The sequence below is a fragment of the Morus notabilis genome, unplaced genomic scaffold, assembly GCF_000414095.1.
Source record: "Morus notabilis unplaced genomic scaffold, ASM41409v2 Scaffold99, whole genome shotgun sequence".
NCBI classification, from domain to species: Eukaryota; Viridiplantae; Streptophyta; class Magnoliopsida; order Rosales; family Moraceae; genus Morus; species Morus notabilis.
Window position 1 is genome coordinate 764,249 of NW_010362482.1, and position 16,622 is coordinate 780,870.

The 16,622-nt window shown below is 34.1% G+C and overlaps 2 protein-coding genes across 4 annotated transcripts; one reads left to right on the plus strand and one right to left on the minus strand.

Annotated features, from left to right (window-relative positions):
- The first annotated feature begins 4,075 nt into the window (after positions 1-4,075).
- On the plus strand, positions 4,076-8,077 carry LOC21410282 (protein-tyrosine-phosphatase MKP1). 2 transcript variants are annotated; one of them, XM_024168156.1, is made up of 2 exons: positions 4,076-6,725; positions 6,820-6,901. In XM_024168156.1, exons 1-2 carry the CDS (start codon positions 4,584-4,586, stop codon positions 6,826-6,828), a joined length of 2,151 nt encoding a protein of 716 aa, XP_024023924.1. In that variant the 5' UTR covers positions 4,076-4,583; the 3' UTR covers positions 6,829-6,901. The 2 variants fall into 2 exon arrangements, with proteins under 2 accessions (XP_024023924.1, XP_010100362.1); XM_010102060.2 differs by adding an exon at positions 7,540-8,077 and having other exon boundaries at positions 4,078-7,124.
- A 1,241-nt stretch (positions 8,078-9,318) lies between these two features.
- LOC21410283 (coilin) lies at positions 9,319-14,896 on the minus strand. Of its 2 annotated transcripts, XM_024168193.1 has the most exons (14): positions 14,596-14,896; positions 14,154-14,218; positions 13,695-14,030; positions 13,239-13,481; positions 13,087-13,156; positions 12,574-12,651; positions 12,078-12,243; positions 11,892-11,932; positions 11,468-11,665; positions 11,040-11,111; positions 10,758-10,907; positions 9,925-10,102; positions 9,624-9,815; positions 9,319-9,489 (listed from the first exon to the last, which is right to left on the minus strand). In XM_024168193.1, the coding sequence occupies exons 1-13, from the start codon at positions 14,785-14,787 to the stop codon at positions 9,628-9,630; spliced, it is 1,977 nt and encodes a 658-aa protein (XP_024023961.1). In that variant the 5' UTR covers positions 14,788-14,896; the 3' UTR covers positions 9,319-9,489; positions 9,624-9,627. The 2 variants fall into 2 exon arrangements, with proteins under 2 accessions (XP_024023961.1, XP_010100363.1); XM_010102061.2 differs by having other exon boundaries at positions 9,319-9,815.
- Between the last annotated feature and the right edge of the window lie 1,726 nt (positions 14,897-16,622).

Sequence of the window (16,622 nt, forward strand, 5' to 3'; positions counted from 1 at the left end):
CATGTCGTGCACTTTGACTCGCACAAAATCGACAAGCATGACTCTATGCATTCCTCTTGAAAATAAATAATGTTAATACTAATATGTGTAGGTATATATATACCAGAACCGCAGAGATAAAAAAACCATGATTTTCTTCTTCTTTTTTGTTTTGTTTTTTTCAAAAAAATCGGCAGACAAGTTTTTCCTTACTCATTTAATTAGGTAATTAAACGTATGACCATCCTATCTTTATATACTGTTTATGGAGAATTTCGAATTATTGACTATAATACTTATAGATCCTAAATGCATCTCCTTTCTAATTAGGGATTTATAATTTCATTTGTCTAGTAGAATGACGGCATTAACTTAACAATATGTTATAAAATTAAAAGTACCAAATATGTTTTTTTTTTTTTTTTAAAGAAAAGGTGGTTAAGGCATGTTTTTATTTTAATAAACAAAACAATATGAATAAATATTTTTATTGACAAATTATAAAAAAAGGTCACGAAACAAGGCCTAAATTGATAATTATTGATTATTTTTGCATAATTATATCTCAGATACTGTATATACCTTTCTAAAATAGTAGAATTTAATTAGGAGTTAAACTTCATTTGTGTCATTGGATTATTTCATCACCCGGATTAACTTATAAAAAAGCCTTTCCACAAACTTGAGTGACGAGGGACATACGAAAAAGAACCATTAATTATATTTTTTCTAATCTCTAGCCTACCTTTCTTGACCCCCTTATTTTTCTTTTCTTTTTTTCTTTCTATTTTTTCGTTTAAAATTTTCTTGTGCAACATTTGTTGACTATGACATAAAAACTCTCGTTGATAAAACTTTTTTTTTTTTTGACAAAATTATTAAACTAGTAGTGATTGATTCCTATAGCTATCGAGTATAAATTATAATGGACTATGACAACCGGAAATGTTGCCGCTCACGACTTTGTAAGTATGGGTGACAATTTGTATTCGTGTTAATTTATTTATTAATCGTGTTAAAAAATATTAATTTAAATACGATATGTTTATTATACGTGTTAAAAATATCAATTCAAACACGACTCATTTATTAATTGTATTAATTGTGTCAAACTGTATAACCTATTTAAATTAATATATTGAATAAATAACTAATATAATAATGACTTATTAAACACAGTCAAGACAAATTTAACATGTTTATTGGTTAATTTATCTTTTTCTTTAAGAAAAATAAATGAATTTTAAATACAAATATTAAAATTCACATTATTTGTATTTAATATGGCATATAAACTTTCATATTATATCACATATCATTATATTACAGATGACACATATAGTTAATCGTGTCAATTCATGTTAAGAGGTCAACCCTAACACAACCCATTTATTAATCGTGTTAATCATGTCAATCCGATTATGATCCAAACACATTTATAATAAACCTAAACCCACTAATTTTGTACTGGTTTCGAGTCGTATCGTCGTGTCGCTATCTAAATTGTTAGCATGTTTGTAAGCGGGCTTCATTCTTTTTTCCCATATTGTTTTTGTAAGCCTTTGGAGGATTCTAATATCTAGCAATGAGAACTTTGGAATTTGAAAGATCATATGTTGCTTAAGTTAAAATCATGAGACTTCTACTCTGGGAGGCTAATAAAATAACACACTAATATGATTAAATTTTTTAACTGTTAAATATATATTATAGACTATTAATTTTACATATTTTTTTAGTTAATATGAATTTAATCGAATATAACATTCAGAACGTACACCACACCACGTATCACGTGATCATCTTCCACGTATAGGTATTTAAGTGTTCGGTGGCAGCGGTGATTTCCTCGAAGCTTCAGAGCTACAAAATTGGAAATTGGAACATCATGCAAAATATGTACCCCCACACATAATGAAACACAAGTGGATCATAAAGTTAAATCCTTCACTGTTTAATTAGCAGTGCCAGATTTCAACAGCTGGTCCACCCAGTTAGGTTTGCAGCCCCACCCAGCAGAGTTATGGTTTTGTCCATTCTCTTGTTTTCTTTTTGTCATTTCCTGTTCAATTGGAGCCATGATAGTATTAATTATTAATAATTGCCCATGAGATTCTTCATATAACACCTGCAAAAATAAATATATAAATAAAGTATTAAATAAATCTTAAAGTAGTTTTCTTGGCAGCTTGGTTTTGACTACAAAGCTTGAGGGAGGCCTCCTTCCAGAAATACCACAAGAAAAACAACAAATAATGTTTGATAGATGAATTCGTTCCTTGATTCGAATCATGGTTCGTGATTCGCTACAGTATTTTTTCTCACAAAAAATACACGTAAATTAAAAATAATTATAATCCATTAACCAAACACACCCAAAAGACTACTACTGCTTTTAGTTGTTTATGTTGCACGTTAATTACTATAATTGTTTTACTTGGAAAATAAACCATTGGACTAATTTGATTGTGTTTACCGAAACGTTCAAAGTTTGATGATTTAATTAATAAGTTTTTTTATTGTTCAACTCAGCTTGTTCCAATGTCCGACTTAGAATATGTATTTTTCTGTTTATTTTTTAACACTTTTTAAAGTAAAAAAAAAAAAATGTTTGTTTCATTTTTTATTGTTTTTCGTTGCTTAGTGAGGAGGAACTCCAGGTCAAGAAGGTTTCTATCTTCGGTTTAAAGGAAAAAAAAAAAAAAAAAAAAGACGTATATTTGACAGACTCACATGTCCAAAGATTAATTATTACAGCTTTTAATTTAATTTGAATCTTAATTTCTCCATCATGATGTATGAAGCTGGTATCATATACAATAATTTTAGGAGGATCATATTTCTGCATAATATATAGATGTGAGAAGATTAACATAATATTTTTTAATGACTATTAATTTAAAAAATATAACATCAAGAAATTAGAAGGGGTTAAATCCATATAAATTGTACAACTTTTTGGTTTTCCAAATATCAATTTAAATACCTTTATTGGTTCAAATTGTGGCTCATGAGTTAAACGTCCTTCATATTTGATGTTTTTTTCACTTTTAGATGATGGTAGAACAACAAAAATATATTATAAATTTGTATATATATACCTACAAAAAACTATTGAGTTGATTAGTAAAAAGGAAAAAAACTCATAAGTGGTCATTTATTTATAAGTTTAAATAAAAAAAAATTTAACATTAAATTTTATAAAAAAAAATATTGTAATAAAAAAATTAAAAAGAATTTCTTCCATAAAAAAAAGTTAAAGAGAATTTCTTCCATAAAAAAAAATTAAAGAAAGTTTTTTTAATAGTCTATCATATCGATAGCCATAATTTTTAACCGTTAAATTTAATTAAAATTATATTAAATTAAAAATATATATAAAATAAATACAAATTTAATAATTAAAAATAAAATACTATTAATAGTTTATTTTTACTATTAAAGAAAGTCTCATAAAACAAACGATGGCGTAGTAGTTAACTTTGATTTTCACTTTAACCTAAAAAGCGAAACTACCCCTTTACATGTAAAAAAAAAAAAAAAAAAAAAAAAAAAAAAAAAAACCTCTTTCTATCAAAAAAGGAAAAAAAAAATCCCACTTTCTTTTTCTCTCTCTCAGTATAAATGACATCACAAGAATTGACATGCATGGCTTAATATCTGTATTCGATGATTCGATGATGACGTGGGTCTTTGACCAGTTCTCTCTCAGTCTACAAAGTACTACACCTAAAAAATAATAATTTTAACAGATATTTCTTAAAAATATAAGATGTGTTTAGAATTTGTATCATATGATTGGTTATAATATTTTTTTTAAAAATATACGTAAATTAAGAATAATTTTGACTCATAATTTTAAATTTATAAACTAAACATTCTCGTATTAATCAAAATTTTAAATTTTAATTTTTAATTTTTAATTTTATTAATTAAATAATTACATTAATAAAAAAATATTTATTAAAAATAAAATATAAAAATTCATATTCATACTCACACGGTCACACCCTTAAAAATAAATTCTCTAATAAAAAAAAGAAAAAAACAGCCAACGACTCCAAAGTCCCAACCTATTGGGTGACCGACTCAGTCCAACTCGCTCTCACCAAACTTTCTCTCTCTCTGATCCTTTCTAGGGTTTCAAACCTCGGTAACACACCCCTCAAGTGATTCTTCTTCTTCTTTGTAGTTATTCTTCGTGTAAGTCTCTCTTCAACAATCTCGACTGTATTTAATCGTCCTACGTTTTGTTTTTTCCCTTTTTATTTATTTGCCTTTCCTTGGCTTTCCACTATAGCTTAGCTGTGGAGTTTTACTGGGTCATTTTCGTATTTGAATTCTCTTCCTCAGAGAAGAAAACCATCGAGGTGATTTGGATAGATAGGAAAAGTACCAAGTTTTTAGAGAGAGAGAGAGTCAAGGGTTTTAGGTGGGAAAAAAAGGGTAGAGAGAGAAAGAATGGTCAAGGCTAAAAACATTTCAATATCAGTTATTTAATGCCAAAATTGCAACTTGTTGTTTCTTATGTCCTTTCCTGGATACTTCGTTTAATGGGTATCTATTAGTTTTTTCCAAAACACTTCACTGAAAAAGTTCTTGAAATGCTTGGTGAGGAAGATAACAAGGACCTGCTCGCCGGAGCTGCCCGGCGAAGGTATTTGCGGTCAGTTTCTTGGACTGACCGATCACCAAATAAGGCTAGTACTAATTCTAATCCACGGTCTCAAACCAACACTAAAGCTCGGTCCTTTTTGCCACCACTTTCAATAACCAGGCGTCATGTTGAGGAGTGGCCAAGGGCGGGTTCTGATGATCTTGGCGTTTGGCCTAATCCTCAAACTCCGAGAGGATCGGTTAATGCGGCCGAGAAGTCGAATAATTTGGAACAAACTGAGAGAGAGTTTCAGTTCAAGAGGGACAAGCTTGCCTTTTTTGATAAGGAGTGTTCAAGAATTGCTGATCATATATTCTTGGGAAGCGATGCAGTGGCTAAAAACCGCGAGATTCTGAGGCAGAATGGGATAACACATGTGCTTAACTGTGTTGGGTTTGTTTGTCCGGAGTATTTCAAGCTTGACCTTGTGTACAAGACACTTTGGTTGAAGGATAGCCCATCTGAGGATATCACAAGTATTCTCTATGATGTGTTTGATTACTTCGAGGATGTTCGGGAGCAGGGCGGGCGGGTTCTTGTGCACTGTTGCCAGGGAGTGTCGAGATCAACGTCTCTGGTTATTGCCTACCTCATGTGGAGGGAGGGCCAGAGCTTTGAAGATGCTTTTCAGTATGTGAAGGCTGCAAGAGGTGTGACTAATCCGAATATGGGGTTCGCTTGTCAACTTCTGCAGTGCCAGAAACGAGTTCACGCTGTTCCTGCTAGCCCAAATTCCATGTTGAGGATGTACCGAATGGCCCCACATTCTCCATATGACCCCCTACACCTTGTCCCCAAAACAGTGAGCCATCCCGGTGTTCAAGCACTTGATTCTCGTGGGGCGTTTGTTGTTCATGTTCCTTCTGCTCTGTACGTTTGGAACGGGAAGTATTGCAACTGTGTGATGTCGAACAATGCGGACGCAGCAGCCTTTCAGGTCATTAGGTATGAGAGGGCTAAGGGTCCAATTGTGAAAATTAAAGAAGGTGAAGAGCCTCCAGAATTTTGGGAAGCTCTTGCCCGTGGGCAATCCGTGGCAGAGGATTGCAGCAAGGTGGAGGCCAAAAGGGAAGAAGCTGGATCTCCTGGTAGTGATAAGTTTGCTACGGATATTGGTACTGGGGCTAGTGAGAGGAAGGTAGATGAATATGATTTGGACTTTGAAATTTTTCACAAGGCACTTGCAGGTGGGGTTGTACCTCCTTTTTCAGTGTCAAGTGCTGGATCCGAAACTTGCCTTCCTGCAAGGGAGAATGGATGGAGCAGATTGAGACGGAAGTTTGCTATAGGTGTCATGAAAGAATTCGTCACGCTTGTCACATCCTCCAAATTGAATTCCAAGACAAGTCCATCTAGTGATGTATCGGAAATGATTATAGATAGCCAGAAAGAGGAAGAACAGCCTGTTTCTGAGGTTGATCTTCCATCATCCTTGTCACCTCCAACCGACTTATGTGGTTCGCCAGATTCCTTTGAATGTTTTCCAAACGGAAGCCCGGATAGGATTCCGGATACTTTCAAACAAGTAGAACGGCCAGATCATATTTCTCATCCTTTATCACCACCTTCTTGTGGCTCACCGGATTCCTTTTCTTGTTTTCCAGATAACAGTCCCAAGTTCAGTTCCAAATCCCCTACCATTTCACCTTCTACCTCCGATTATGCGAGTTCGTTTTCCTTCTCACCATCATCTTCTAATTGGTCTGACTTGTCATACCTGTCATCTAGACAGCCTTCACCGTCCGGCTTGGATTCGACTGATCCATTAGCAATTAAGAATATTTCTTTTTTACATAGTTCTTTCAATCTCAACAGAGAAACTAACCAAACACCACCAGAGGAATTCTATGGTAATCATACTTTTAGAACACAAACTGCAGGTTCACCGTGTAAAGGGATTACACCTTCTATTGCTGAGCGTAGAGGGAGTAATCCTCCACCGCGGATGATGTTATCCTCGGTTGATGAACAACATCAAGCTCCAAGAAAACTGGCACGATCATGGTCCTTTTCTATTCCTGACACAGACGATGAGGAGATGAAGGCCTCTGATTATAGTCCATCAGAGAATGAAGGCAATGGAGAAGAGGTAATGCTAGATGCGGATATCTTTGATCCTGGAAAGGAACTAGGAAGTGAGATTAAAGAAAAAGAAGAGGGTAGTAAAACTGATCTTTTTTCAGGTGAAATAACTGCGGAGGCTGCAGAAGTCGGGAAGCCAGTTTTATACAAGTGGCCTTCTTTGAGTAAAGTAGAGGGGGCTTGCTCTAACGAACTTGACTCTGGATCAGCTTATGTTTTGTTAGCTCAAGATGTGAGTTTGGACGGGAACAGTCCTCGCACGTTAACTTTCTGGTTGGGACACAAAACTCTGCACAAAATAGGGCAAGATGACGGTGAGATGCTCGATAGTGGTGCTCTTCTTTGCCAGACGATTGCACACGACGTACTTGGTCAAATGGATTTGCCACTGAATACTCATGTCCAGGTAATTATTCACTTTATAAAGCTTTGTCCGTTTTTCCCCGTTTCATGTCATGGCTCCGTTTTAGTTAGGATGTAAAAGAATAACTTCGTTTAAGATATCATAAGTTTACCTTTAAAAAAAAAAAAAAGAGAGATATTATAAGTTAACCGTGGTATTCATATTTGAGTATAAGCAAGTAATTGATCCACTAGGTGGATCCTTTAAGATAGCACAAATAGTTCATTTGGCACATGAATAGTCCATTTGAGTGTACAAGGAACATAACCATATTTCTTAACTCTAATAATATCTTTCCTATTCTTCGCTGCTGCTGTTAAAGCATTTTGGTATCATTTTTGTGTATACTGCTCGAATTTGTTTTGAATCAATGTCATGCTATGGATTTCTTTAGTAAGACGATGAACGGTAATTTCAGGTAGTAAGAGAAGGCGAGGAGCCTGAGGAGTTTCTAAACCATCTAAGATGCATAGCACTTGAAGTGACAGAGGACACAGGACACGGTTAAGACCATTCTTTTGAAAGATCGATCTTCGTGATAAAAGTTTTCCACCGGTGGCGGTTATGCCTAATGGAAATGTGTTGCAGATTTTGAAAAGTGAGTAGGCATCCCGGGCAGCGTCATATCTGCTTGTGTGATGTGTGTGTGGTTGAGAAATATGGGTTATTCTTACACCAAAAACATGTATAGAGAACAGCTCCATCGTAAACCAAATGGCAAATACTAAGTAGAAGTACATAGTACTAGTTTCCACTTATCTGTTTTTGGACAGAAATAACGTCATTTGGAATAAGCGGCACAAGCCGTCGTTAATTTTTTGTGTATTATGTATTTGTTTAGGCTTTTTGTGTAATCTATATTTTTCTACATTCCACAGCGCGCCCAAAGGTGGCTGCTGTTTTGAAGGGAAATAGTAAAATTTCAGTTCAAACAAGTGAACAAATCAACTTTTCTTTTGCCCTTTGTTCTCTCTCTCTCTCTCTTTCCTTGCTCTGAAAATGGTCGTTCTCTGCTCTGAAAAATGTCGAAATAGCTGCTCCAAAGTGCTGTTGACATGACATAGCCAAGCCCAAGCATTACGCATTGGCAAGTTCCTTTCCTTTCCTTTTCTTTTCTTTTCTTTTTTTTATTTTTATTTTTATTTATTTCTGAAACGCATTGGCAAGTTAAGACTTTCGAGAATGAATTGATATTGTTTGTAATAGACGTGCCCTTTACGTAGAGCTTGTTTGGATTTTTTTAAAATAAGCTGGTTTTGACTTTTTTTATCTAAAAGCTGTTTTTAAGACTGATTGAATGTACAACTTGAAAATGCTTTTACCTTTTATAACTTTTTTGAAATAAATTACGTGGTGTTTATGAAAAAAAAGCTCATGAAAAACTTTTTTATTTACATTGTTAACCTCTTTTTGCGAACAAATTAAAATTTCATTCACATCTTTATCTTTGTTTTACATTATTTTTTATAACAATAAGAGTTTTTGACGTATTTAGTATACATGTTTAAAAGCTTTGCTAAAATAAAAAAAATAAAAAAAAAATTTCCATGCACTATACAAACAAAAAAAAATCTCTACTCATGCTTCTCTTCTTGTATTGCTTAAAAATAAAAGCACCAGCTCTTCAACTAGCCCTTGGTAATAAAAGCACAAGCTCTTCAACTAGCCCTTGGTTCTTTTATGCAAACGATGCGCATTAATCAGTGTGTTTTTTTTTTTTTTTAATTTTTTTTCAAGTATTTTGCATATTTACACCCCCAAACTTGTAGGACTTGGCAACTTACCCGTAAACTTTCATTTTTGACATTAAGTTGGCAATTACTTAATTTTATTCGAATCTAGAAATTTTAGGAATCAAATTCCATGAGAATCAGTTCCATTGAACCAAATGAGTAATCACAAGAATTAAAAACGGATCATTATACTCTGACCAAGTTGCTTTCTCAATATCCAATCAGTGTTAAAACTTGTTCAACCAACCCAGTATTCCATCTAACCGCCAAAAAGGAAAAACCTCTAATACTACATGCATTAAAAACCACCATAGCTCTCCTAAAAAAAAAAAAAAAAAAAAAAAAAAAAAAAAAAAAAAAAAAAAAACACCCAACACCCCCCCAAAAAAAAAAAAAAAAAAAAAAAAAAAAAAAAAAAAAAGAAAAAAAAACCAAACAAAAAAGTAGACAACCAACAATGGGGCAAAAGTAGTCTTTCCACTCAATTTCTTTGACATATTATACTAAATCTTTCCGAACCAAATCTATTATTCAAAACCAAAAAGTTGGTATTTGAATAGAGACAGTTGATCAATATAAGAAAGTAGCTTTCAACCGTTGAACTCATTCATCAGTAAACCAAAAACATGCCAACCCTACAAGACGAACAAAAACTTGGCCATTTCTCTGCTTACTAAGTTCAGTCACACCAAGGCTTGAAAAAGGTGGTTTTTTTTTTAAAAAAAAAAAAAATTAAATGAAAGCCCCTGTACCATTAGGGGTGTCTTACCACGTCATATCTCATTTTGGGCTCTCAAGCGGGCCATTGTTGGGCCCAGTGCACCACCCCTCAAGGCCCTAAACGACCATGAGCCACTGGATGAACCCCCTTTCTTAGTCCAATTATCCTCCTGGGATAGCTGTGCCTTCTTTGCACTTAAAGCTTCGCAGATTTCATCCCAAACATTTACCTTCCCATTTTCTACAAACATAAACAAAATATTAAGCTCATTCTATGAAAGTCAAATCATATTCAACAACCTTGGATACACCATTTGTAACCTGATTCTTTGCAAAAATATAAACAATACCTTGTCTTGGGGCCGCAGGTTCCTTGCCCTTAGGTTCCTTGTAGGACTTTTGCCTAGAGCATGAAGCACCACCTTGATCTCCTGAAGCAACTTGGCTGACCCCAGCAGTGACTGATTTGGCTGCACTTACGTTGCCGTGCTTGATTATTCGAACATCGACAAGGGACGAATAATCCACCTGCAGCGAAGCACCAGTTGTTAGAGCCATGCGGTCAAGAATCAGAAACAGTACACAGGATTTGCTGATTGTTATCAGAAGTTAATCATATGGGGAAGAAAAAACATGGGGTTGTAAGATACCAGGACTGAGATGTCAATATATCTGACATCAGATATCAAACCATGGGAGATTCTAACAATGCCCCAGAAGATAAATAAGATATTGTTAAAGTTAAATCGCAGAAGTTAATTGTATGGGGAAAAAAATAAGGGGTTGTAACATACCAGGATCTAGATGTCAATATATCTAACATCAGATATCAAACTATGGGAGATTTTAACAATGCCCCGGAAGATAATAAGATATCATTAAAGTTAAATCAACATCATAGTCTTATAGTACTTCTGTTTTGTTTGTTGTTTTTTAAAGTTTGTTTTTTTAATTCTTGGGTGGATCTCTCATCTATCCTCATCTTTTGTTTATTTTTTAAGTGATTAATGAAATTTTCGTTTCCTATCCAAAAAAAAAAAATTTAAATCACAGCCTATAATGGGAGCCTTAACCATTAATTTTTTACAAGGCAATGCCATTTCTTTAGTAAGATTATTGATTATGTCACTAAGAGCAAAATAGCAATAGTAGACTTGTGCATATCGGAGAAAAGAGAAAGTACCTCTAGAGAGCCATCTTCCTTATAAATAGATGTTTCTGGTTTTGCTGCAGATGCCTCGTCCCCTTGCTCCTCAAAAACAATTGGATACTCTGGAACTTGTACTAGTGTAATCCTATCGGATTTAGGATCATACTTTGATATTTTTCCAACCTAAAGAAAAGTAACCTTGTTATATGGTACACTTGATGTTCATGAAAAGCGCAGATATTAGGTATTTTATTTCTAGGCAAAAGAATTGCTAATGAAGTTAATATATTAGGCTACCAGCAGAAAGAATCATACCCGAAAGAAGGAGAGTTCAGGAGTCCAGGACGGTGACAACTCAATCAAACGATACGCAACTGTATCACCTTCCTGCAGTACATTGAAAGCTCCATCACCTTCAAATAAATATTTGTTTACCATATGAAATGACAACCATAGCCAACTGGCTCTATCATTTTGTGTTGAAAGAATTTTACTACTCCAACATGCTCCATATGTTTATCAACACCACAAGCTCTCCAAAATAACAAGTGACTGTACTAAAGGATGTTTAAGAACTGCTAAAAGGCTGAATTTACAAGAGAATGCAGAGAAGAACAGAAGATTGAACGGTCTTAACAGCCAAAACTCTTTTCACTGCCAAATTATTTTACCTTTCCCTTACGGCTTTACTAAAGGAATATCTAGACCTATACAAGCACAAATTAGAGCATGAGGCAACAAACCTGAGGCAAAGAGGTACAGGGTTTAAGCTTATTGAAGTCCACATGACCAATCACATTCGTCTCTTCTTCAATAATCATCATCTCCGAAGAATCTTGGTTACGCCTTTTCTGATCACTCCTTTTATGGAATCCAGTTTTTTCTTTGCCCCATTTTTGACCTTTTCTCTTGCTTGTTATTCCATTCCACTGAAAATTTTCCTGAAACAAGAATCAAGAAGACAAATTTGCAGAAGCACCAAAGGGACGGAAAGAGATCGACTCATAAAAGTTAGAACACTTTGTAAGCAACCAAAAGTTGATAATCATGGAAGAACTTGTGCCCAGTGTCATATGTTTGCTTGATAACATAGGAAAAGACAGCAGCAAATTAGATTGCAGGCGACAGAATGTTATTACTAGAAAGAAAAGAGAGTGTCGAAAATACCATTGAAATTTCAGGCTGCCGAACCGGTTGATCTGCATCCACTGTAACAAAGTACGTTTATCATATAATTGCAGTAGCATGGTAATAACTTAACATGCAATTCTAGTGAATGAACCAACATCAAATACTTGTTAAAGGAGAGAGAGGAAAAAATTACCCATCCAACTTTCTAACCAAAATATATACCTTTTCCAGAGGACTCAAAACGAATGTGTCCTGGCCTAACTACAACAGGAACAACATCACCATCTTCATAGTCACTTTTATCTCGTTTTTTATGTTCTTCAGTAATGCAATTATCTTTGGCAGATGATTGCTCATTGTCTGTTTTCTGTAGCTTTGTCTGATGTAGCTGAAAATTGAACATAATGAACAATGGAGACAGATTTACCTACTAAAGCATGACAGTAGCTCTCAAACATCCATAATGGCAACGTCGAATGCATCCATGAAGTCAAAAGGTTAACACTTTGCATTTTACACAATTTAGGCACATAAAAAATAGCTTGGAATTTTAAGCATGCTAACTCCACAATGCAAGATCTTCCATGTGTATGCCACATATGCACAACCTTTTTTTAGCATGTATGAAAAGTAACTTCATGTGTTTCCCGTAACACAAGAATAATAACAATATTAAAAACAAAAGGCTTCATATGTTATCATCACTAGACCAGATTACCTCATTTTCTTTCTTTTTTGCTCGTTCTATCAACCACTGCCTTTTGGCTCTTTTACGTCGAGTACTTCTACTGGGGCCCTGATTGAAATAATTCGAATGACATTACACAAATTAGTATTATGGTTTCAAAACTGTATAATGACTCAAAAAAAAAAAAAAGTACGTGTTAATAAGAAAAACACTGGAAAATGTAAATCTCAAATATCCTACAAGTGGTGATCATCTACCTACATTCCTTAATATTTGGTTCTAGGTTCGGTTACATGGGTATAAGTTCAAAGTTATTACTTGCATGAAGCATGAACCCCGAGGAAATCAACCTTTGCTCGATTAAATGTGTTTTTTAATAAGGTGATACACTTTTGTTAAGTTCTTTACATTTTTTGTACCAAAATTAACGCTAATGTCAATTGGAAAACATTTGTTAAGATGCTATCAAAGTTATAACTATATTATATAAAGACATTGATAAAAGGCAATGTTGAACAAAAGTTCAAAGTAGTAGTAAAAGACCTTTTTAATTCCATCGTGTGTATGAGATGAAGCGACACTCTTTTTACCATTCTCTTGTGGTTCACAGGACCTACAAAATAACAAAAGAGTAATACAGGGAAAAGAACTCGATATCATAGATCATGCCATGAATGAAAATGCCATAAAAGTACCTCTTTTCACTTGGCGTAGTTACGTTAATGTTATTCGTTCTTTCATCACTTTCGGTGGTACTCAAATAATCTAGCTCACCATCTGTATCCGGTGACTTGTCATTCTTGACAGGACTATTCTCTAGAAGGAGAATATGTTGGTGAGAACTCTCGTCTTTCTTTGGCGGAATCTCATTCTGAACATCTTCTGGAGTGCCTGAACATTCTTCCACAGTAGCAGATTTCTTTCTCTTCTTCCTATCACTGGAAAACAATAAACGATCAATGTCAGAAAAGAAGCATACTTTGGTAACCTAAAAGGAAAATACATAATCACTAAACTCCGCCTGTACCCAGTTTCGCCATCCTAGTACATAACTTTTGAATACTTAAGACATACTTCTTGCATCTAAATCAAGTATCGCCAAAATTGCAAGAAAAATAACAAAGTATATTAGACTAATTCATCTTACATACTTTGACCTCTTTAATTTCTTCGATGCTTTCCTTTTATTGGAAACTTCTTTCTTCTCAAGGGAATTGTCTAATTGCAATGCCTTCCTTTTCTTGGAAACGACTTTCTTCTCCGGTTCCGGGGTATTGTCTATGTGTAAATCTTCCGACTTTGCAGGTTCTTCTTCTTCGCTTTCACTCTCGTAACCTCCGGTCTCCCTTGCGAACTCCTCAGTGGCCAGAAGCTTCATGCCTGGAACCGCATCTTGCTCCTCCGCTACTTCTTCAACCTCAAAAGACTTTCTCCCATCACCAACTCCAATAATATCAGTGGAAGATGGACCCTTTTTCTTTTTCACGCTGTTGCAGAAACAAATAACAGAAATAAAACATATAACTATCTTTCTGCCAAAATAATGTGAATCAACACCGGGTAAGCGGAAAAAAAGGTACCCATTTTAAGAAATTTAGTAATGAACTGACCGGATAATATCTTTGTCCTTCAAAATAGACGTTGATTCAAAAGGTGGCAACACAAAACCATCCATCTGCAAGGGGAAAAAAAAACCAAATCGCGGAAATGTGCTATTATCAAAATCAAGCACCAAAAAAAAAAAAAAGAAACCCCGTGTTTGGAATGCAAATGGATTGTCACAATTCATATTAAACTTGCAGAAAAACTAAACACTAGTCAGTGACACAAGAATATGAAGCTGGTTCACGCCCCACCCCCAACAACCAAAAAAAAAAACCATAATACTCCGTTTGGATGCCGAGAAACAATGAAGGAAAGGGAGAAAAAGAGCTGCATGGATAGTAAACCCATTGCAAAACTTCCCATTTCTCCTTGTCATTTCTCGTCAACGATTAAATTCATCTTGGCTGGGTTTGATTGTTCTAAAATGGGGAATCAGAGGATTCTTACAGAAAGAACGAGGCCATCTGAGCAAGCGTCGTCGATGTCGAAAACGCGAAGGAGATGATCGGCGACTTCGGAGATGGTCTCGTGGTGTGGCTTTAGAAGAACCCAGCTTCGCTTGAGTCCTTCCATTCTCTGTGACTTGGTCAGCATTTTACAGTCCTCGAACACCAAACGAAGCCTCAGACCAACCTCCATGGCCACAACACAAGATTAACACCGAGAAATACAGACAAGAAAAAGAGGAGAAACTCGATAATGGGTTTTGAATTTTGATAATCGCAAAATGGCTTGTGCTTAAACCCCCTCAGTCACAAACTCTTCACTCCTCACTCTCGGTGGACGGTGACGCTTTTGCTTTTTTCGCTCTTCCAGGTTTCGGAGACTGTTTCACCGGAGGAGTCATTCTGTGGGTTTTACTGGGCCCACTGAAACTGGCCGCCCTGGCCCTGGCCCTGGCCCATTGTCTCTAGATTGGGTCTTGTCTTCTACTAAGCCCAATATAGGTAATGCTCTATTTTTGAGAGATTCCTCCAACTTTGTTTGATTTTAATTTGAGAAAATTTTAAGTTTAATTATTATTATTTATGTTAATATACAAAATTTTACTGTCACTGTGAAAAATGAGCTACGTATTACGTTTTTATGACCCGTAAATTATGAACAAATAACTTGTAAATTACAAAAAATAACAAGTAAATAATAAAAAATAATCTATATGAAAAAATAACTTACAGATTATCAGCGGTATAATATAAATTTACAATAATTACAGAAATAAAATAGTGTTATGTGTTGTCTTGAATTTCCTATTTCGAGTATTTTTAATCTTTTTCATTGGAACAAATTGAGATTTACATACAGTAAAATGAATGGTGTATTCATAACTCGATGGTTGTTGTTGTTGTTATTATTATTATTATTGGTAAACGTTGTTAACTTGTGCTATTAGTAGTCTCCATTATTTTTCTTTTTCTTCTATTCTTTTTTTTTTTGTTGCTTTATTGTTCAATTAATTTTTTTATCCTTTTTTAAATCAATTTATTACATTCCAGTAACAAAATTCAAGGCTGAAAAGGATAATATTTTAATGAGCAAGGGTAGATTGGCAATACATATAGATATAAGGTTTTTTTCCTGAAAGAATATAGCTATAAGTTTATCATTTGTTTACCTTGAGTACGTAATTAAGTGAACAGAAAAGTTGAAAACTCAGCTCAACACACGTCACAAAATCACGCTCAGTCAATAAATACAAAAGTTAATCTCAAACCTATTTAAAAAAATCTCTCTCGTACCATATTACTAAATTAAAGTTAATTTAAAGCTAATCAGAAACTCTACTAAGGATTTCAATTACACTACTTGAATTATCCACATTTATTTTCCTCTCATATAAATACCATATCCACGTCTTGGATTTAATTATAGAAAATTTTGTATAAACCCAACTGCAAAAATTGAAAATTATAATAAACATATTAACTATTTTTTAAATATTTATGTGCATAAGACTTGTTAATCATACATTTACCAAGTCTAACTATTTTGACATCTTAACTCACACTTCAATTATAACGATTTGTCCGCTCTCACAATTTATTTATTTTTCATGCGGGACAATTCATATTAAAAAATAAATATTTCTTACTTTCTCATTTGTTATTGTTATTTTTTTTTTTTTATAATTTCTAATCATATCCTAACGAACTTCCTTATAATTCACTCTCATAAAAAAAATATTTATGATTTCCCAAGAGAGTTTGGATTTTGTTGGTAAAAGAAAAACTTGAATAATCTAATATAATCTATCTAATCTAACAATTATAAAAGCATTAATACACTTTTCCTTGTGGCGTTGACACGTGAGGGAGCGTTTTCTTCTGTTTCATTTTTTTCCTTTTGCTTTTCATACTTTTATTTTTTGTCCTACTTTTTTGCATGTTTGCCATTTATTTATGTTACTTCTCTTTTTTCGACCTTTTTATGTATATATTTTAAAATCTACTTCGTTAAATTATTTTTCCCTTCGT